The sequence below is a fragment of the Pan paniscus genome, chromosome 17 (genome assembly GCF_029289425.2).
Source record: "Pan paniscus chromosome 17, NHGRI_mPanPan1-v2.0_pri, whole genome shotgun sequence".
NCBI classification, from domain to species: Eukaryota; Metazoa; Chordata; class Mammalia; order Primates; family Hominidae; genus Pan; species Pan paniscus.
Window position 1 is genome coordinate 53,504,446 of NC_073266.2, and position 22,992 is coordinate 53,527,437.

Sequence of the window (22,992 nt, forward strand, 5' to 3'; positions counted from 1 at the left end):
ACTTAAAACTACTGAACTCTACAGTTAAAAATGGTTCCAATGGTAAAAAAATTTTTTTAAAAAAAGAAAACCAGACGTCTGACATCAAGCTGATATAAGGAATTTATTGTGTAAAAAAGAAACATCTAGAGAATGCCACAGACAGGCCTAGTATGGCTACAGTACCGTATATAAAAGACAATTGCTCACAATGATAGCATTGAAGCACTGAGAGATATCAAAGTACTTTCTGAATCGAAGTCAAATGATACTTAGTGTGGTTTTAATATCCTCATATATATCGAAGTTTTACTACTCTGATAATTTTGTAAACCAGGTAACCAGAACATCCAATCATACAGCTTTTGGTGATACATAACTTGGCAATAACCTAGTCTGGTGATACATAAAACTACTCACTGTACTCATCTGGTATATACCCGCACGAACATTTTGAAATTCCAATTTCTTGGTCAAGTGATATATTGCTTGAATTCATTAAATATATTTAGATTTCTGTATTATACAAACAAAGTTAAATGTACAACTAAATTAGTATATGAAAAGTGCTCACTATGTTTTTATGGGAAATAATCCTGACAAAAATGTTTAATGAATGTACTCTATACTAATTCTGCCTTTTTATACTTAATTCTAAATTTCTCCCCTCTAATTTACAACAAATTTTGTGATTTTTATAAGAATCTATGCCTCCCCAATTCTCAGATTCTTCTCTTTTCTCCTTTATTTCTTTGCTTAAATTCAGTATAAGCTTTCTTGGTATTTTAGGCTTCATGCACATTCTTATTCCTAAACACCAGCAGTTCTTCAGAGACCTAAAATCCAGTATAGGAATAACTGTGTTAGTTCTTGAAAAAGCATTAAAGACATTTTTCCCTGAAACATACGGAACATGTCATGCCAAATCTCTTGTTTACATAATAAACTGGTAATACCGGTGAATTGCACATACAGATTTTATCTCCAAGATAGAATAACTTAAATATTAAAACGTACCTTTAATTGACATTGTAACAGACAGCAATATTCAATACAAAAATCACAAAACCCACTAACTTTAAATGCTGCATAGTACAGCATACAAACTCATCTCCCTATGACCTATTGAAACTATGACAACTTTTTAAGCTACTCTAGCATTTAAACCTTAACTAGAAATTTATACGAAACACGATTTTATGTTCAAATATGGAAATAAGTAACATAATTCCAAAACCCAAAAGCATCCCAGCATTCTGTAAAAAGAAATACCCCCAGCGGCTACATCCATGGTCACTAGCATCATTGTGCAGCATTTCAGGTACCTTAAAAAAAAAGTAAGGGAAAATGAGAGTGACATTTAAGTTTTTAGAACTACAGATTAGTTTTTAGAAAAATTTATAGGACAGTATACTAGCTTTATTTGTAGCTAGATATACTGTGAGTTAATTCCTTAAAACATGATTACATACATACTGACTCTAGCTAACAATGTCACACAGCATTTCCTAGCAGTTTAACAATGATTACTCATGATGTTCTGGGCAAGAAAAAGTTTGTATTGGTTCCAGTTTCCACTGGAAAATGAAAAGCGATATTGATTTTCCTACTTCAGTTACTGGCTGCATATCTGAACTGGATATAACATGTAGTTTGTCTTTAGTTCAGAGATAGAAAACCTTATACTATATAAGATACATATTGTCTTTGATTGCTTACAAAGTAAAAAATAAAAATAAAATAATAAATTACAATTTTAGCAGTAAGATTGGTTGGGATTGTTTCAAGGACATTAGTTACAAAAAGATATGACTCCTTTGTTGATTAATAAACTAAGCATTCTGAAGTATACAGCATGCCAACAATATGCATCTTGTCCTAGACTTCCTACAAATCTATAGAAAATTCACTGCCTGATTACTGAGATCATACCCTAAAATGATACATCAGGATGTAGATATTTTTGTGAATCCGGACACATATTAAGCAAGATAAAGGTGTGATCAACAATCCAAAAAAAAAAAAAACTCTAAAGAACCTATATTCTTATATGCCACAAATTTCTGAATATAGAATCACTTCTCATAATGACTGCATTTAAAATCTTTTTTTAAAAAAATGATTTTTTCTTTTGAGACAGAGTCTTGCTCTGTTGTCCAGGCTGGAGTGCAGTGGTACAATCTCAGCTCACTGCAACCTCCATCTCCTGGGTTCAAGTGATTCTCCTGCTTCAGCCTCCCAAGTAGCTGGGACTACAGGCGCATGCCACCACCCCTGGTTAATTTTTTTGTAGTTTTTAGTTGAGACAGGGTTTCACCGTGTTGGCCAGCCTGGTCTCGAACTCCTGACCTCACGTGATCTGCCTGGTTTGGTCTCCCAAAATATTGGACTAACAGGCATGAGCCACCGTGCCCAGCCAAAAAAAAAAAGATATTTTATTGAGCCTATAGTCCTAGCTACTCAGGAGGCTGAGATGGAAGGATCATTTGGGCTCAGGAATTTGAGACCAGCCTGGGCGACATAGCAAGATTCCACTTCCTGCTCCCCCAAAAAGAGAGAAAAAAAATGAGGCTTTACCGAATATTTTCTCTATTTTATTGTTGGTCAATAATGTAATAAGACTTCTTAAAAACTTACCATATCAACCAGAGCAACATACATGAATAAGCCAGCAGTAAGTGCAAATATCCACATAGAAACATTTTCAGCATAATGACCAATGAAAATTCCTGTTGCCATTCCAAGATACGCCAGCATGGCTGACAATGCATTATAAAGGACAGCCTGCTTAACGGTCATGCCAGCCTTTAGTAAAACAGCAAAGTCACCTTTAACAGAAAACGAAAAAGGAGGAAAAAGTCATTGAGAAATCATTTTTAAGACACATACCAAGATATTTCCCAGATTTAAGAAAATTTTCCAGTGTTTTTGAGAGGGGGAAAAGAAAACAAAATTAAGAATGACCTAGGGTTAAAGCAGTGTTAGTAAATCACCCTAACAGCTGTAGAAACTATTATTTTTCCTTTTTATTCTTCATCATTCAACTTGATGTACAAACTATTTTTTTTTTTTTTTTTTGAGACAGAATCTTGCTCTGTCACCCAGGCTGGAGTGCAGTGGCACCGATCTTGGCTCATTGCAACCTCTGCTTCCTGGGTTCAAGCCATTCCTGTGCCTCAGCCTCCTGGGTAGCTAGGACTACAAGTGCATGCCACTACACCTGGATAATTTTTTTACTTTTAGTAGAGACAGGGTTTCACCATGTTGACCAGGGTGGTTTCGAACTTCTGACCTCAGGTGATCCCCTTGCCCTGGCCTCCCGAAGTGCTGGGATTAAAGGCGTGAGCCACTGCACCTGGCCAGATATCTTATCCAAAAAAATTTTTTAAGGCTTACACTTTGTCAAAATGATAAATACTAAAAATTTAATATTGTGGTCTTGCAGTGTTTTCAAGGAGCTTGGAATTTGGCCACAAAGAAGGGAGGAATGGGTGGAGAACACACATGAGATGATCAGCAAATGATAATGGTAATGCATAAATAACAGCTGAAGAGTTCAATGCTACAATTATAAAAGGAGAAAAGAGACACATGAAGATGGAAATAAGAGAGGGGCTTCATGGGACTTGAATGTGGAACATAGATGCTGAAGATTATAAGGAATGGCTGAACATATAACAAGGAACAAAAGTGAAAATGGCATCAGCGGTATGTGTGTGAATATATCTCCAAAACAAGAAAAACAAGGACGTGAACTGGGATCCAGAACTAGGGAAGGTTTTAATGCCTAGTGACAAAGAAGAACAATATTGAAAACACAACTCATCCACTTCCCTTCAATTCCAATGAGATTCTCTTTCTCAACTTTTGTTAATGGAAGATGATTCCTTTGTATCCTGTAGTCTTATTCACCTTGTGTGTATGAAGATGATCCCTAATGTCATCAGTATGCTGGTTAGCAGACTTATGAGAAGGCATGAAATTGATGAAGAAGCTTGCTGAACTACCATTAGCAAAAGCCAGTAACACTAGAACATTTTACCCACTTGGCAAATACAATTTATGTGGTTCTCTTACCTAATTCATGAGGCAACTCATGACAGAACACAGCAACAGAAGTACTTAAACCACTTGATAAGCCTTCAGTAAAAGCAGCACCTGTGTAAAAATCAATCAGAAAAAGTTTGGCTACATTAATTTGTGTTTTTTAATCTTATCAGTATGCAAAATGAGGTAACAAGAAAATGGTATTTTGGCTGTGAATGAACAGAAGTTTCCCAAACCAACTCTGTATCTTCTTTGTAAGAAATCTTAGAGTACATTCCATGAGGTCTAAATTTCCCAAAGGAGCACATCGGGCATGAAAGAGAAGGGAAGGTTTTCTAGGCCTTAGAGTGAGCGGATAAAGTTATACAAATCTGAGGAGTAACTGCTACCATATAAAAGGCATATTCAAGAATATAAAATAAACTGTTTAAAAGGTTTAGGAAAAAACTCTCCTGTCAAGGGTATAAACATGTTTCACTTGCCTCAGAGGAATTTACTATGTAACTAGATGTTTACATTTATTCTTTCACTGTTTCAGTGAGAAAACTCTAAGACAAATAGCCGTCCCCTTTTAAAAAGCTGACATATTATACAATCAATCAATTATAAACCATGACTGTGAATATATATATTTTTTTTTTCAGAGACAGGGTTTCATTCTGTTGGCCAGGTTGGAGTAGAGTGGTGAGATCATAGCTCACTAGAACCTCAAATTCCCGGGCTCAAGCGTTCCATCTACCTCAGCCTACCAGGCAGCTGGGACTACATGTGTGTACCACCATACCTGGCTAATTTTTTTTTTTTATTTGTAGAAATAAGGTCTACTATGTTGTCTAGGCTGGTCTTGAACTCCTGGCCTTAAGCGATCCTCCTGCCTTGGCCACCCAAAGTGCTGGGATTACAGACATGAGCTACCGCACCCAGCCGACTGTGCAATTGGACATTCCTCCTTTGTCTGTTTCAGCTCTGCATAATATAGTACAAGAGGAAGAGCACTCAACTCCCAGAGAGCCAAGGCCAGGCCTAGCTATAACACAGCACAGCCTCCTTGGACAAGTGGCGTCACCTTGACAGGCCTCAGCTGCCTAATTGCATGGTTCCTTCCAGCACTAAATTATTAAAATTTGTAAGTATTCTGTTATCTCCCAAGTGTGGTATAACAATTTATTAGCAAAAGTTCTATAATTCTTCATAGGATAGAGATTGGTAACTGGACTTAGATGTATGAAGATTCCTTTAGCATAAAAGATGATGGAAAATATAATTTTACTTTTGTAAATATTATATTTTCGATAAGGGAACTTCAATGTATAGGGAGAAAAAAAAATCTCATACATGCACCATAAAAATTAAAGACTGATCTTAAGACCTTGCAATTTAAGAACAGCTTTTGACAGTTACAATTTAGGTAATGGGCTAGGTACAATTCCTAGCATTTAATCATACCTAACATTTATTGAGCACTTCATTGTCAAAGTAGTAAAAGAAAAAGTAACATTTTTATAATCTTGGAAGTCACTAATATCCTCATCTAAACTAATCTATTCTTTGTTAAAATTTGACTAGGTGTTTAATGTGACATTTTCAGAATCAATCAACAAGGAACAAATATGTAGATATATACCAATTGCTAGGCCATCGCTGAAATTGTGCAGGCCATCGCCCATTATCACCATCCAGGCCAGAGTGGCAACGCCGGCATCTTTCAGCTCCTCCCGAGAGTAGCGCTGGCTGTGACTGTGAGGATGGTGGTTTTGGTGGTGGTGATGATGGAGAATATGATGGTAGTCATGATGGTGGTGAATGAGATCGTCTGACTGGCCGAGTGTATCGTGGAAATGTGAATGGCATTTATTCTTGCACCCTCTGGGTACATATTCATTGTAGACTTCCTGTGGATGAGCATGAGCTATCATGACCTCTTCTTCTTCCAAGACTGCAGGCTGCTGAGAATCAAAGTGGGAGGGCTCTTGTGAGTCTGCTTGTAAATAGCCTTCAGTTCCTAGGAATAAACATAAAGGGCATGGGGACAGTTAGAAGGCTTTGTTAATGGACTTGGAGACATTTCAAACCTCATTGAAAAAGTCAATGAAAGATCTTAAAGCACGATAACTCCTTCACATCTGCAGAACTAAATATTAAAGTATTACTGATGAAAAACATCAATAGATTTTAATGAATTCCAGAAATGGAATGGTCTCAAATATTAAGAATGGATTTTAAATGTTAACCTTCAATAACTACCTCTCAGATGCTCCCTCAATTTCTTCTGCCTCCCTACCTTTTTAAAAATGACTTTTTTCCTCATCCTAAGAGAAGAACCTGCTTGTTTTAGAAAACATGTTATTTAAAATATTTATTTTAGAAAAATATCTTAGAGAAGTAATGAAAATTAGAAATTAAAAAACATGCATAATCCTGCCATCTGACTTCCTCTTTTTTGGAAGGCAAAATTCAAGGAAAAAACAGAGAATCCAAATTATTTCATCATCACCAAGAAGCATTTATTATCTATCTGTGCAAAGGAAAATAAATTGCCACAATAAGGTTATTTTTTTTCTCCTGTACATAGTTATCAATTTTCTTGGAACCATCCCTGACACTGCAGTCCATTTCTAGGGCAGGTATTTCCTCCCCATCATTACACATTTCACTGGAGTCCATTTAAAAAACTGAAGAGCGGGCTGGGCGTCGTGGCTCACGCCTGTAATCCCAGCACTTTGGGAGGCAGAGGTGGGCGGATCACAACGTCAGGAGATTGAGACCATTCTGGCTAACACGGTGAAACCCCGTCTCTACTAAAAATACAAAAAAAATAGCCAGGCATGGTGGCGGGTGCCTGTAGTCCCAGTTACTCGGGAGGCTGAGGCAGGAGAATGGCGTGAACCCGGGAGAAGGAGCTTGCAGTGAGCTGGGATCGCACCACTGTACTCCAGCCTGGGTGACAGAGTGAGACTCCATCTCAAAAAAAAAAAAAAAATTAAAAAAATTAAAAAAAAAAAAACCAACCATATATCAAAACAGTGTGGTCTAGGCACAGTGGCTCATGCCTGCTGTCGTTGGGTGCTGAGGGAAGGCCTCTAAAGGAGATAGCTGATTTGAGACCTGCACAACAAGAGGAGGAATGCATGTAATGGTCTCAGAGAACGGTATTCCGAGTACAAGGAATAGTGAGTGCATGGCCCAGAGACAAGCCTTATGTGCTCCCAGCGTGAAAAGAGGGCCAGTGGGGCTGGAGCACAGTGAACAATGCGGGAGAGTGGTGGGCTCAGCGGGACCTTGAACATCATGGCAAGGAGCTGGGTTGAAAATATGAATCTTAACTCAGTCTGTCCGACAAGATATGCCAAGCAAACAGCCAAGTTTCAGGAAAAACAGGAGAAACATGGTAGATACAACCTTAGGCAAGTGGTCAAAATTACCACCACCAATAAGTGACAAAGAATCATATCAGGTGGCACGACATGTGACAGAAAAGTACAAGTACCATTTTGCGGTATTCCTGCCAAAACTGATCAACCTAATTATGCAAAAATACTAAACAAACCCAAAAGTAGAGGCAACTAAATGCAATATTTGATCCTGAATTGTACTCTGGAACAATATTTTGGTGGGGGTTGGGGGAGTGTTGGGGTAAAAAGCACTATTAAGGCATTTGGAAGAATAACGTCTACAGAGAATGGCACTGTATCAGTATAAATTTCCTGATTTAATAATTAAACTCTGGTTATATGAGAGAATGTCCATTTTCCTAGGAAACATAGTATTTAGGAGTAAAGAAACATCATGTCTATAACTTACTCTCAAATGGTTTAGAAAAAAAGTGTGTGTAGCTGGCCCTTTGGTCACTAAAAAATTAAAGAAAAAGGTGTGTGTGTAGACAGAGCTAGAGAAAGACAGTGTGGTAAAATAACTGGGGAATATGAGTGAATGGGATACAGGAATTCTTTGTACGATTCTTAAACTTTTCTATGACTATGAATTTTCTTCAAAATAAAAAGTTACAGAAAAAATAAATGTAAATATACAAAAACAACGTACTCACTGGCAATATTTTAAAAAGTATGAGATACTGCAAAAACCAAAACCAAAAGGACATGGTCCCATTTCTTCCAGATAGTCAAGTTGCCTGCAAATCATACAGCAATGAACTCCCTCCAGCCCTAAAATTTATGCATAAGAACTTACGATCATCTGTATCTACTTTCTCCTCATTTGTTGAAAGTTGAGATTCATACTTGGACAACTGCTTCTTAATCTCCACATCATCATCATTTTCAGGTTTCTTCTGATTCTAAAATAGTGAGGGAAAACAATACTTTAAAACAGTAATTTGTTTGTATGTACAGCTTTCAATCAATAACCAGGTAAACAAAACACACAGAATGCCCCCACAGTCATCTACTCTAAGTATGGTCCCACACTAGCAGCACACTATCTCCTGGGATCTTGTCAGAAATGCATACTCCCGGCCAGGCGCAGCGGCTCACGCCTGTAATCGCAGCACTTTGGGAGGCCGAGGCAGGCAGATCATGAGGTCAGGAGTTCGAGACCAGCCTGGCCAATATGGTGAAACTCCATCTCTACTAAAAATACAAAAATTAGCCAGGTGTGGTGGCATGCGCCTGTATTCCCAGCTACTCGGGAAGCTGAGGCACAAGAATCGCTTGAACTCGGGAGGCGGAGGTTGCAGTGAGCCAAGATCGTGCCACTGCACTCCAGCCTGGGTGACAGAGGGAGACGCTGTCTCAAAAAACAACAAAAAAAATCCAGCTAGGGGCATTTCCTTCAGGCATCTAGTGATCTGGTAACCACCTGCCTGGCTTCCTCCATGCCTCTTCTGCACACTGAAACCCCAAACTTCCCATTCTTTTTATAACCTAAAACTACAGTTTTTTAGTTATTAAAACACTTTTCTTTAATAAAACACCATTAACATGATTTCTCTTTTAAAACAAGCCTCTATTAACCCTGAATTCATCACTGGGCTTTTTAACCATCCCAAATACCATACCAGAGATATTGTCCCTAAGTCCAAGCAGCCTTTATGTTGTGTAAAGGTCACTGTTTGAACAATGGTGTCTGTGTATCATCTACTTATACAGAACATTTAAAATAAAAGTTATCACATAAATAACAGATTTCTTATTTGCAGTACCTTTGAATATGATGATCACCACCATACCTAAGATTTCATTCAAGCTCTAATACCATATCAAGTGTATATACATTCTTAGATTTTAAGAACTTTTAAAGGCAAACACGGCCGGGCATGGTGGCGAACGCCTGTAATCCCAGCACTTTGGGAGGCCGAGGCGGGCGGATCACAAGGTCAGGAGATCGAGACCATCCTGGCTAACATGGTGAAACCCCGTCTCTACTAAAAATACAAAAAATTAGCCAGGCGTGTTGGTGGGTGCCTGTAGTCCCAGCTACCCAGGAGGCTGAGGCAGGAGAATGGCGTGAATCTGGGAGGCGGAGCTTGCAGTGAGCAGAGATCGCGCCACTGCACTCCAGCCGGGGCGACAGAGTGAGACTCCATCTCAAAAAAAAAAAAAAAAGAAAAGGCAAACACACACACAAATCTTTACACTTATCCTGAATATAATGCCTCAATCAGAGAAAGTACTTAAATATTTGTAAAAATAAATGAACTCAGGGTATCTTAAATCATTTATGCTGGTGCTTTATTTCTCATTGGGCAATTGTTCTAGAAAGTAGTTTAACCAATTCTTTCATTCCATAAGTATTAAGGGCCCACAATGTTCCCTATGCTAAATGCTGGGAGCAGAACATAAAATAAGCCCCACAGTCTCTGTTCTCATGGAGCTTACTATCCACAGGGAGAGGGTTTTACACAGGTAATGATTATATACTTCTTTGACTATAATTTTTGACACATTTTACAATAGAAAAGAACAGAGTGCTATTAAGAATGTATAATAACATGACCTCAATAATTTCCAGGTGGCCACTGAAAAAATATAACTTATACCAAGACCTAAAGATAGGTAGGAATTTGGTGGGGAAGGTTGGGGAGGCAGCATTCCAGGCAGGGAGTAGCACCAGGAAGGGGCCAGCACTGTTCTGGAACTCAAAGAAGTACAAGGTGGCCAGGGCCTACTAGGTCAGAGAGGGTGGCCAGAGATGAGGCTGAGGCAACTAAAGGAGATCAGACAATAGAACTCTGTTGAGAATAGTGGGCTTTGTCCAAAAACTAATGGAGCCACTGGAGGAAGGATTTTAAGTAGTGGTGTGCAACCTCATCATATTTTCATTTAAACAAATCACTGCCCGCTCTGTGAAATCTAGATTGGGAAAAGGAGGAAAACAAAATAACGTGGACAGGCTCCTATTAGGAGGCAGTAACTGTCACTCAGGTGGGAGATAACCATGGCCTGGACTAGAATGACAGCAAGAAAGATGGAGAGGAATGGAGAGACCATGGACATATTTATTAAAACTTGGTTGGATGTGGGGATGAGGGGGATATCAGAGATGATTCTCTAGTTTTCGGCATGAACAATAACCTTCACTAGCAGAAGGTTAACCTTAAGTAGCAGAAGGCCTATAACCTAAAAATATGATATACAGAATCTCCCAGGGATGCAGGATGGATCTCTTAAGAAAAATCCTAAGTAAAATGCCCTGTTACGAGCTTGAAGAACTCCCCATACTCACAATATAATGAGCAGTATTTTTCTTTTTGAGAGAATTAGATTAAAAATTATTAAGTAAGTAACTTTAATATCTGGATGCCTTTAACAAAAGATAAACTCAGCATATTCCAAAAAGGGAAGAGAACATGTAACATTTGCAAAACTCCTATGGGAAGTCTTCATCTAGAAATTATGCTTATTTGCTGTTTCATGCTCCTTAAACATTCAATATTTACTACCATCGATTATGTACCAGACACTATTCTACACGTTGGAGACAGAGCTGTAAACGAGACAGAGAGATCCTGGCTTTTAAGAGCTTACATTCTAGTAGATACTATTTTAAAGCAGAGTGCATCAAACTACTCTGACTATGACCCACATTAATATATGTAATGTAAAATAGTAATATATATAATATTATTGTTGCATTTAAAAATATTGGTTATGACATACAGATTGATTTTACAACTCACTAACAATCTAGAGTTATAACCTAGAGTTAAAAAAGAAAAAATTATTCTGTGTCAGATAACAGAGGGCCTATTTCTTGGAGTCCTAGGTTAAAGAGGGCTAAGTTAAAGAAAAGCTATCCTTAGCTGGGCATGGTGGCATGAGCCTGTAGTCTCAGTTACTTGGGAGGCTGAGGTGGGAGGATTGCTTAAATCCAGGAATTTGAAGCGCAATGAGCTATGATCATGCCACTGCACTCTAACCTGGGCAACAGAGGAAGATGCTGTCTCTGAAAAAAAGATCCTGTTTTCTTAAAAAAAGAAAAAAAAAAAAAGAAAAGCTGTATTTAGGTAAAATTTGGAAACGAAATTGAAATGAGAATGTTAAATAAATTATGACATTTTGACCCAGACGTACAGTTAAAAAAAGAAGAAAACAACCCATCCCCAAGTCTCCCAGAATGAAAACTGATCTTTTTCTTAAATGTAAGAAAAACTGCAGAAGACTTAAAGAAGTAGGAATAAACTAGTCCATATATGGCAGATAACCTAAAACTATGATATATGGGATCTCCCAGGGGTGCAAGATGGCTCTCTTAAGGAAAATTCTAAGTAAAAAATGCCTGAAGAGCTCCCAGTACTCACCATATAATGAGTAGCTTTTTTTTTTCTTTTTGAGATAATTAAATGAGATTAGAAACTATTCAATAACATTAAGAAACAGTCCAAGGGAAGCAATTGCGTCAATGGGAACACAGAAGATGACTTCCTTGATTAAGAATAAATAAGCTATTCTTATTTTACTTCTTCCCTCTATATTTAGGTCCACTAAAGAGAAGGTTCAAAATTTTTAATTTGAGATTTCGGTGAACGTAAAATCCCTAAGAGCAAATACTCCTAGTATGTAAACACTCCCCTGTTTACACATGCATTTGTTTCCCACAGTGAGCTCTATGCTCAGCAAGAATCAACTGTGTTAGTTTTGAAACCTCTTCACGCCAGTTATACTTATTACTGTAATTGCACAATTTAATTACACATTGCTCAAACTATGAAATGATGGTAAGGAGTTACTTCTTTTTTGGGGGGTAGAGACAGTGTCTTGCTATGTTGCCCAGGCTGCTCTCAAACTCCTGGCCTCAAGCAATCCTGCTGCTTCAGCCTCCCAAAGTGCTAGGATCATAGGCGTGAGCCACCGTGCCTGGTAGGGGATATTTAATTCTGTGAACACAAAAGCTGAATACTTGGAAGATTCAAAGGCAAGGTGCTAAAAAAAGATACCAAATTACGTAAGGCTACCACTGAATAAATTTTTTTTTTTAATTTCCAAAACCTAGATTCTACGTTCAGAATAGCTTTAAGTGTGTAATCTCTTGTTCAATTTTAGAGAAACCAAAATTGGAAATCATAGATGAAGCAGCATGGCTGATAAAGAAAAAAAGAAACGATACAGAATACGGAACTCCAACTTGAAGAAAATCCCGGTCAATATCAAGTGACCAGAATATGAGTGTACAGATGTATTAGGTTAGACTAAAATGTTGCGATATGAACACATCACTTTTCTTTTCTTTTTTTTTTTATTTTTTGAGACAGAGTCTCACTATTGCCCAGGCTGGAGTGCAGTGGTATAATCTCAGCTCACTGCAGCATCCGCCTCCCAGGTTCAAACAATTCTTGTGCCTCAGCCTCCCAAGTAGCTGAGATTACAGGCATGCGCCATCTCACCTGATTAATTTTTGTATTTGTAGTACAGATGGGGTTTCACCATGTTGGCCAGGCTGGTCTCGAACTCCTGGCCTTAAGTGATCTGCCTGCCTTGGCCTCCCAAAGTGCTGGGATTACAGGCATGAACCACCCCACCTGACCCACATCATTTTTAAGAGTCTCCTGACAGTCTTCTGAATGACTTGCCTGATCATATCAAATAAAAAGTGGCAAATTACCATAGGCGACTCAAAAGGGTTTTTTTTGGCCAGAAAGAAAGAGCCTATTGTTTGAGTTCATACCATTTCTGATCCAATTTGCAAAGGGCAAGTCTGTAAGTCACATACCCTTTAAAAGAAAACAGAACATTTAGCTACTGGGTGACTAATTGGAAATTAATGACATTAGTTAATCATAACTACTAATAAATATTGATAGTGTATCCATGTATACACGATGCTTCTGGTCTTCAAGGCCCTGCTGGTACCTTGTCTGGTCACTTATACAGATGTTCATCCTTGCTTTTCTTATCCTGTCATGAGTTTCAAAAGAATAGCAAAGATAGAAAACTTCAGAGCTATTAAGATATAGAAATGCTCCTCATAAATATCTCTGGGACCAAAAAGTACTTCAAGGGTACTGAACTCCCTCTCAAATGAAGCTCATACAACCTGGGCGTGCTATTCTAACAATCTAGTTAGAGTACTACTATAAATAAATATCTGAAGCATAGTAAGTACTCAGTATACTTTTTCTTACCTTTTTCTTCTTATCTTTAAATTGTTTGATCAATGTGAGGACATGTTCAACAAGAAACATGAAATACAGGCCTCCTAGAGCTGTTAGACCCTTCCACGTGGAATCAAAATAGGCACTTTCTTCTATGTTTTGAGAAGACAGATGACTGAAAAGTGGTCCTCTTTTCATTTCCATTGCTGGTTCTTCATGGCTATGACTATGGTGGTGACTTGCATGAGACTGAAGGCAAAATAATTTGTTATTTATAAATTCATCAGTTTCACACAACGAGTCAGAAAGTTGGCTAGGTAAGGTCAAAATTGAAATCATTCAGTTATGCAATTATTCAGATACTTCAGAGATGAGGTGAAGTTTAGGACATTAAAAATAAAATGACCAATGAGCAGCTAGCTATCTAGAACTTAATGCATGACATGTACTTCAGATACATTCCCAGTGACCCCCATAATACATAAATAGTGAGCATTTTCAATGCTTGACGAATTACCATGGCCACAAATAACAGGAATACTAGACTTAATGTGCACAGTTTCTACTGCTTATTTTCCCAACTGAAAAGCCCATACCAATGTCATCACACTAGCGTAAGAAGCCTAGTGTGTGTGTGTGTTGGGTCCTGGCATGTACCCGAGATCCAGGTGCACTGCCCTAGCAGCCTGTAGCTGAGTGGAGTAGTAACTACTGCTATTGCACATTAGGGAATCGGGTGTGGAACACACTAAGAGACTGGGGGATCACAGAGTACACCCCATACACACGCCACTTTCTATCAGTAGGTATTCCCGAATGTCTGCCATCTGGTGGTCCGAGAGCTTGTCAGAGCAACATAGTTTTCTTTAACTACTGAATGGAACATGAGATTTGTAGTGCTCTAGGTATGGTGTGATTTCCTTTTCCCACATACTTGAAAACCTTTAATGGGAATTTAAAGAATGAAACACACATATTTTTTAACTGAGCATCTATTCCAAATATCTGACGGAAAAGTAAATTCACTTTACCAAACTTGTTTTATGTGTCATGAAGTGTAAATCTTTAAATACATACATAAACATTCAACTCTGAAGAAAACCTCCAAGTTTCTTGGGTACATAAAGGGTCACATATTTTATTTCTTGGCAATTACACTAACAGATAAAGCAGATAACTTACATTGCTGCAGTCTATCACAGTACTAATAGCCAGGCAGAATTTGTCTCTTTTTATTAAGTGGGTTTCAAAAAGTTAAATTAGTCTGTGTTTTGTAAAAGGAAAGCAAAATTCACAAATGTATTAAGATCGAGCAGAAAAATACAGCTTTCACTTACCAAATATATTTTAAAATAAGCTTTTCTAAACCAAATTTCTAGCATTTTATACAAAAAATTCTAGTATAAACCAAAACATATTTTTTTCAATGTTGAATAATCAAACACTAACAGGACAAATTACTATACTTACATGTGGAAGAAGGTGTAAAAAAGCATCACCACTCAAAGTCCCAACGGCCAGTGCCACAAGGAAACTCAGGAGAAATTTGAAAAACACCCGATTCATGAGAGGCACTAAGATAACCCCCAGCAGAGACAGGAAACTGATGATGGAAATGGCTATAAAACCACCAACCCAGGCTGTCAAACAAAACAAAACAGAGCAAAGAAAAATTATACAACTAATAAACTTTACAAGAAAGACTTCTGGAGAGTAGCATAAAGCAACACGTAAAAGGAGAGAAGCTAAAAACACACAAATTCAATGCAAATAGGACCTACTGTGGCAATAGCACAATAACCAAGAAATCTGTTGTTGGCTCAAATGAACAACCTGACTGGTACTTAAGAACTCTCCAGGTAAGGAGCATAGCTCTAATGGGAAATTCTTCAGGTCGGGGTGAAAAAGGAAAAAAAAAATGGTTACCAAGGATGAACTGTAGCTCACTTAGGAACTGAGCTTTCAGACTTCCATAAGAGCTAAATGATAAAAGAATTTTTTTTTTTTTTTTTTTTTTTTTTAGAAAAAAGGAAAAGAAAGAAAAGAAGAGGAAGAAACCAGGAATTCAATAATGTCCTCAGAAAACAAAGCAGTGATTCCTTCCTCATTACTTTTGAGCAATGAGACCCTACGCTATAGCAGAGCCTATCCTAGCTTCACTTATCAATAAGAATGCATCAGTATTAGGTTTCTAAGCAGCATAAATGAACCCAAGACCTCTTCCCAAGCAGTGACATGATATAAAAATCCCAAATTTCAGGTGATCCTGACACCTTCTTGTAGGATGAACCCAGAGAAGTCATAATTGAAATTTTATTTTCTGGGTTTTTTTTTTTAAAGGGCAGGGCTAACACCCTTCCTTGCTTTCTTCACATTCAAGGCAAAGAACAACTAAGATGACATATTCAGAATTGTACTGGAAAACAAATAGGCTGATGCAAATCTAAGGAAAAGCACAATATAAATGAATCTACTGAAATTGTTTTTACACAAAAAAGGCAATTTTACCTATTTGTAATGAATAGGTCTTTGGAGGGATTTCAGCCTTCTTTTCACTTGTATGAATCAGACAAGATCTAGCATCAATTTGGTTGATGATGGCTGGACAGAGATAGTTGAACTCTGTTGCATTCAGCGGAATCTGGATGCCCATGCCATGAGATGTCAGTAGCTTTGATGCATTGAAACACTGAAAGAAACAAAGTGAAAATCACCAAAAGGCATCCCCATTAGAGTAGTCTGATGACACAATACCCTTTTTTACTAATGCTACTTCGTTTTCTCGAGTTAATGAAAATTAAAATCAACTTCTGTTTTGAGCACTTTGGAACTTGCCTCCAGCTACCTGGCGATACTATGTCACCACAGTGGTATCCCACCTCTTCTGTCTACCTCATCAGAGAAGCAGTACATCACGAGTCACCTAGGGAGAAAGCCTCAAGTGGAACAAGCATGAGGATAAATGGAGATTCACAAGCCTGTTAACTCACTGTATAAACGTATTAAGGAAATGAGCTTTAATTTCAAAATGGGGCTCATCAGAGATTGAGAAATATGTTGCTTCAGTACTAACGCTATCCTACTTGGCCTAAACAAGTCCAAGACATGCCTCTCTTCTAGTAATGACTCTACTTGCAAAAACTCAGTTCTGTCTACATACCTGGCAAAGTAATGCTCTGCAATGAGAGGATATTAAATTATGCAGATTATTCTTGTGGAGGGCAAGGCTGGTTAATAAAACAAACCTGTACCAGCAGGCAGATGTTTTCAACTATTTAATTAGATGACAAACTTAGTTTGAAGATACTCCTCTGTGCAATCTCTCCCCCAGCCAAAAAAGAAAAAAAAAAAAACCAACAAAAAAACCCCAAACTGGCTTTAGTACCAGTTTCTCATCTTCTGTAAAGACATTTTCAACTCCCACCACAATTCTCAGTTGGTACAACTCAGAGCAAACTTTATCACCAGGGCTGCTATGGCTATGGCCACTACTAGGATTAGTCCAGAATTAGTACAGTCACATGCTGGTTTGAATGAAGTACTAAAGTTTTGCTTATTAAACTGTATCAACTAATTCCTTGTTCCTTTTTTTTTTTTTTTTGACATAATTCCCTGTTCTTGACATCTCTCAGCCAAGGTGAATTACGTACAGTCTGGAAGTCTACTCTAGAAAAACCACATGAACTCAGAACCTCACTGCCCCAACTTTTCCCTTGTCCAGCATGACATTCATGGAAACTGCTCCAATTTCAATCACTCCTCAAGTCATGGTGGACCTTCTGTCAAGGAGGCAGCAGTGGTATTCTCAGTAGTTTTCAGCCCCCTCAGTCACACCTTTCCCTACAATATGGATTCTAACTCCTGCTTTCAACCCCTCATTTTCTATTTTTTATTAATAATGTTCACCTTTATAGACTTTCTCTAAAGATAGCCTTGATATCTTTCTCTACATATTTTATATTCTATATTAGAAAAAATTGTAGGAGGTAGCACTATGCTCACCAAAAGAACTGTTCCCTAAGTTCTGAATTGGGAATGTTTACAACATAGCAGGCATGCTTTGTGGCAAGTGCCTTGCTGAGAAGGTGGAAATTCCCTTTTCAATAACTTCAACATTTTACTTTTACTTTAAACTCCTCACAACTAGAGATAGAGTAGCAGAGACAGGACAGACACACAGGTATATTAAAATAATGAACAGCACTCATCTTACCTCCTGAGGATTTTCATTTGTGTTTCTGGAATACATAAAGCCTTTTCGGGGCTCACTCACAGATTCATTTGTTTTCCTACCAGCCAGCCGGCTCACCCGGCTCTTTTCTGTGACACTGGGTGGAGTGGAGCTGCTTACATCTTTGGGGAAGAGTTTTCCAGGTCTTGGAGTCTCTATTGTCTCTAGAAAGTGAGTTCCTTCAGAGACAGTGTTGTACACAGTTGAGGTCACTTCACTAGCACTAACACTGTCCTTGACATTCCTTCTACCACTGGCATGTTCTGGTCGGTGAGCTCCTTTCCCCTGGCTGTTTCTAGGATCTTTACCTGAATTATCTGAGTCATGGTCTGGGCAAAGAGCTTTTCGCTTATTTTTACCAGAAGCAGCATGATTACGGTGAGAGTGATGATCATGGTCAGAGTGATGCTCGTGGTCTGAATGATGCTCATGGTCTGAGTGATGCTCGTGGTCTGAGTGATGCTCGTGGTCCGAGTGATGGTCGTGGTCATGGTGTATATGGATTCTTTTAATCTTATCTATGCCTATATTTTGAAGTAATTTTCTGAACCCTTCAACTGACAAAGAATTATTTTCTCCATAGCGGTAGAAAAGCTGTTGTAGATGATATTGCCGTGTGGTAATTGCCAAGTCAACATTAATGCCAGATTCCCAATTTGGACTAATTTTCTCAGTGGTCTGGGGGAAAGCAGCTGCTTTTAGTTCATGAAGGGGATTTGTGACAGAGAGGGCAAAGGTCAGGATCAAGATTACAGATAACTTCCTCGCCATTGCGCCTTCCTAGAAAAGACAGGAAAAAAAAATTCTTGACTCACTTCTAAAACAAATTGAATTAAGAAACCTCATACTGAAAATTAATGTGTAATCAAATAATCAAAGTTGCCAGAGCATCATGTGGTGTGACCAGTGTGACGCTAGGTACTGTGAAGATGGAAAGAACTAGAGTCCTACGCTCTACCCTTGCATTCCTAAAACACATGAAACAACTGGAGAAGAGCTGAGTGCTAAGAGACTGCCATTAGCACTGTAAAAGCAATAGTAATTCAGAGACAAGGGAGATCCATGTGGCCACAGCCATCAACTTCTTACTGAAGTTGAGAATTTATTTGAACGATTATTTGAATCATTGAGGCCAATGATTCATAATTAAATCTAGGCTGGGTGTGGTGGCTCATGCCTATAATCCCAGCACTTTGGGAGGCTGAGGCAGGCAGATCACCTGAGGCCAGGAGTTTGTGACCAGCCTGGGCAACATTGTGAAACCCTGTCTCAAAAAAAAAAAAAAAGAACGAAATGAAATCTAGCTACCTTGATCATCACCATCATTTCATAAAATAACCTTCAAACACCAAAAAATAGAAATAATAATCTCAGAATTCACATATTAAAAAAATTTTAAACTAATACACTCTCCTTACATACAAGCCCATTTAAGACCCCTTTCCCCAATCACAATCCTCAAAGGTGCTCAATTTTGCCAGTGTATCCCTCAGGATATTTTCTATGCATACTCAAATACATGTATACTTAATTTTTTTTTTTAAGTTTTTTTTTTTTTTTTTCTAGAGACGAGGTCTCACTATGTTGTCCGGGTTGGTCTTGAACTCCTGGCCTCAAGAGATCCTCCACCTCCAATTCCCAAAGTGCTGGGATTACAGGCGTGACCACTACGCCCAGCCTCAAATAAGTGTATACTTTAAATACACATTGAATCTTTTTTCCGACTTGACAATGAATCAGACACATTATGTCCATACACAGAATTCTTAAAGTAAACTGAACTTCATGAAAAACTCACTGTAGCATCCTTGTGTTACTACAAACCAGTCAACATTTAATCACAGGCTGTTAATCATCCACAGCAGTGTTTGGAACCAAAGGCCTATGCCCCAAAGAGGAGGGAGCAATTGAAGTGGAGCTTGAAAAGCAGCATTCAGTTAAGCAGAGCCAGAATTCAGTTAATTCAGATCCAGCAGGATGTCCAGCACCAACGGTGGAGGTGATGGTGGTCAAACTCACATCTCCAGCAAAAGACGCAGAGGTCAAGTTTACAACTAAGCAAGAGCATGGGGCTATCCAGCTCTACCACAGTTAGCTGTTCTTTGCACAGGGCTCTCGCATTCATTACCTTATCTAAAATACCGGTAAAACCTATTTTGCAAGGTGAAGGAGGAAAACACATGAAGGAATGTATATTACAAGTACTCGTTAAACTCGTGTTGCACAAGTGCAGGGTATCATACAGGGAACAGTGGGAAATGGAGGTACGGCGTAGAACGAGGCTCCTGAAAGAGGAATCTTTGGGGCTTGAAGTTTCGGGAATTCTTTTACTAGGTAAAAGATAAACATTTAGAAATCATTCCCAGGAGAGAGGCGAGGAGCGGGGTGGGAGGGGACTAGCACAGGGGACAGCTCCGAGCCTTTCTCCAGGGAGGATGCTGAGCGCGGTCGTGGACCCGCTGAAGGATCTCCTTTCCTGCAAGTTGGTGTGTGCTGGAGGAAAAAGGAAAGCAGAAGGGAAGGGCCTTAGAGAAAAAGGCGAGTACAGAAAACGGAAAAGAGGGCACAAAGCTCTCTTCTAAAAGCTTTTTATTTCTAAACACGTCAGTCCCTTCTTCGAATACGGGATGAAAAGTACGGATCTTTTCCTCAAAAAATCCTCCGTTGCACCCCGAAGCCCATCTGAGCACCTTAAGAAGTCCGGTTGTCTAGGGCGAGTGGGCGCCTGCGGCGGGCTCCCCCCAGCATCCTCTTTCTGTAGCCCCCCTGCCCGGTCCGCAGGATCCGGTTCTCCGCAGAACCACCCCTCCCCCGCCACGCCTGTCTGGCCGGAGGAGCTCCCCTCCCAGCCGCCCTGCTCCCGGACCTGAAAGACTCACGTCTCCGCGGCCTCGTTGTCCCACGGCCCGGCCACGCGCGCAGGTTTGGTTCCACACGGGCGGTCCAGAGGGCTCGGAACGGGCCCACTGGTGTCTTCGAGAAATCTCTACCAGGCGCGAACACGCGGTGGTTTCATTGGGTTGGCTGCCCCTGGGTCCGGGGGAAGCGCCGCGCAGCCACCCGGCAGCCGCGCCCCTAGCCTTCGCGAAGCTGGAAGACAATCACTAATTACCGCCGCGCGCAGCGCCGCGGGCAACCACCGCCCCCTTCGCCCAGGACTGCAGGGCATGCGCAGTGCGACCCCGGAACCCGGCTCCGCAGACGGATCCGCTTTTCCGTGTGTTCGCCGACGCCGCGGGGGCGTGGCGCGGCCCTAGCGCACTGTAAGCAGTTGGGGGTCATTTCCTCGAGGCCTTACTCGCTAGCCAGCGCCCCCGGGGCCAGCCCTGGCTGCTGCTGGGAACCGGGTCGTAAGGGGCAGCGGGATGTTTCTGACGCTGCCCTGGCACATGAGCCCCGGGTCCTTCGGGAGGGTCCCGAGCCACTCGGGTCGGATTTCGCTCTTGGGACAAAGGCCTGGCTCGTTCGCGGAGCGGGGCCACGGTCCAAGAGCAGAGCTAGCAGAGCTAGCAGAGCGGCGGCCTTGCACAGGGGTTCCAGCCTGCGGTGGGAACGGAGAGTCTCAGGGGGGCGGGGCTGCCTCCGTCTGGCCCTCGGCTGCCTGCGAAACGTGGACCGGGTGATGCCTCAGGAGAAACCACCCTCGTAGTTCCGCTCCGAGGGCGGAAGTGCGCGTCTCTTGTCTGTGCGGCTGACCAGTTGGCGACATGGTGGCACCCGTGCTGGAGACTTCTCACGTGTTTTGCTGCCCAAACCGGGTGCGGGGAGTCCTGAACTGGAGCTCTGGGCCCAGAGGACTTCTGGCCTTTGGCACGTCCTGCTCCGTGGTGCTCTATGACCCCCTGGTAAGAGAGGTCGCTGGACGGCCGACCCTTGTGCTTTTCGGGTTGAACCTGTGGACGTGCTCCGGGCGCGCTGTTAGTTGCCGCCCCAGACCTAGGAGGCGAGTCGGGTCGGCTCAGGGGAGCGGGGTTTGGGCTCGGAGTCTCCAGTGGACCTGCCGGACTCGCTCCTCACCCCTCACCCTTTGCCGTCTCACGCGTGGCGTCATCCTAGGGTCATTGCTGCCCATGAGCTGCTAGTAACCTGTTAGTCCCACGCAGAAACCCGAATGATAAGCATCTTACCTGAAGCCTTCCTTGGGAACTGTAGTACCGTTAATCAATTTGGGTTTTAAAACAATTGAAATTTATATGTAGATTAAAACCATCATCCCACAGGTGCAATCTTATTTCAGTATTTCCTTCAGTTTTGGTTAATGAACTTTTGTTGTATTGAATTTCGAGGAAATGTTACCTGTGTTTTAGCTACGGGAATGGACATTTTAGAGAAAGTGTCAGTTTGGGGGAAAGGTCATAGGGGATGGGGATCCTAAGCACTGATTATAAGGCGGGACTTCCCTCGACTTCACCCAGTCAGTTGGTTATTTTCTTGGTGCTTTCCTTACCATATTTCTCAAGTGAATAGTTTTTGCATGCTCCCCGGAATTCATTATAACCCCATTCCCAATGGCTAATTTGGTCTATACAGTTAGTCTTGCATCTCAAAAGGAGGCTCAGTGTAAAAAGTAAAATGTTGAAAATTAAAATACAACGCAGGAGATGGCTATATGTATTTCTGTTCATACTGCTTTATTAATTTGATTAAAAATTTCATTATTGGCCAGGAGCGTGTCTCATGTCTGTAATCCCGGCACTTTGGGAGGCAGAGGTGGGAGCATCGCTTGAGTCCAGGAGTTGGAGACCAGTTTAGGCAACAGAGCGAGACCCCAGTCTCTACAAAAAGTTTAAAAAAAAAATAGCTGGTTGTGGTGGCGTGCGCCTGTAGTCCCAGCTACTCGGGAGGTAGAGGTGGGAGGATCGCTTGAGCTCAGGAGTTTGAGGCTGCAGTGGACGGGGGTCGCACCACTGGACTCCAGCCTGGGCAACAGAGCCAGACCCTATCTCAAAAAAACATTATTCTCACACCCTTTGGAGATTCAAATATATATATGAAATATTTGTAACCACATTACCCCATCTTGAGCTTGCTTGCTCCTTCCTGGTTTTTGTTTCTTGTTATTTGCATTCTTGAATGGCAAGAGAAAGTGCAAAAAACAAGGGTAAACTTTAAAGGGACCATGAGGCAAGGACCGACCGTAGAATGGGAGAGACCACAGCAGGCTCTCCATCATCTCCCACAGCGTCTC

At 40.5% G+C, this 22,992-nt stretch overlaps 2 protein-coding genes across 7 annotated transcripts in view; one reads left to right on the plus strand and one right to left on the minus strand.

Annotated features, from left to right (window-relative positions):
- Positions 1 to 84: 84 nt before the first annotated feature.
- On the minus strand, positions 85 to 20,980 carry SLC39A6 (solute carrier family 39 member 6). 2 transcript variants are annotated; one of them, XM_003830227.5, is made up of 10 exons: positions 20,684 to 20,980; positions 17,787 to 18,584; positions 16,082 to 16,262; positions 15,044 to 15,213; positions 13,604 to 13,822; positions 8,215 to 8,320; positions 5,651 to 6,028; positions 4,057 to 4,137; positions 2,617 to 2,807; positions 85 to 1,304 (listed from the first exon to the last, which is right to left on the minus strand). In XM_003830227.5, exons 2-10 carry the CDS (start codon positions 18,573 to 18,575, stop codon positions 1,152 to 1,154), a joined length of 2,268 nt encoding a protein of 755 aa, XP_003830275.1. In that variant the 5' UTR covers positions 18,576 to 18,584; positions 20,684 to 20,980; the 3' UTR covers positions 85 to 1,151. The 2 variants fall into 2 exon arrangements, with proteins under 2 accessions (XP_003830275.1, XP_008953917.1); XM_008955669.6 differs by having other exon boundaries at positions 20,671 to 20,964.
- The window catches only part of ELP2 (elongator acetyltransferase complex subunit 2), a 48,578-nt gene continuing 46,496 nt past the window's right edge, over positions 20,911 to 22,992 (plus strand). For 2 of the 5 annotated variants that reach the window (XM_063597248.1, XM_063597249.1), the window contains exon 1: positions 21,049 to 21,649. In XM_063597248.1, the coding sequence (XP_063453318.1) occupies positions 21,512 to 21,649 (138 nt within the window). In that variant the 5' untranslated portion in view covers positions 21,049 to 21,511. Of the gene's footprint in view, positions 21,650 to 22,992 lie in introns of all 5 variants that reach the window. The other 3 variants (XM_003830220.7, XR_609164.6, XM_034943476.3) reach the window with 3 other exon arrangements.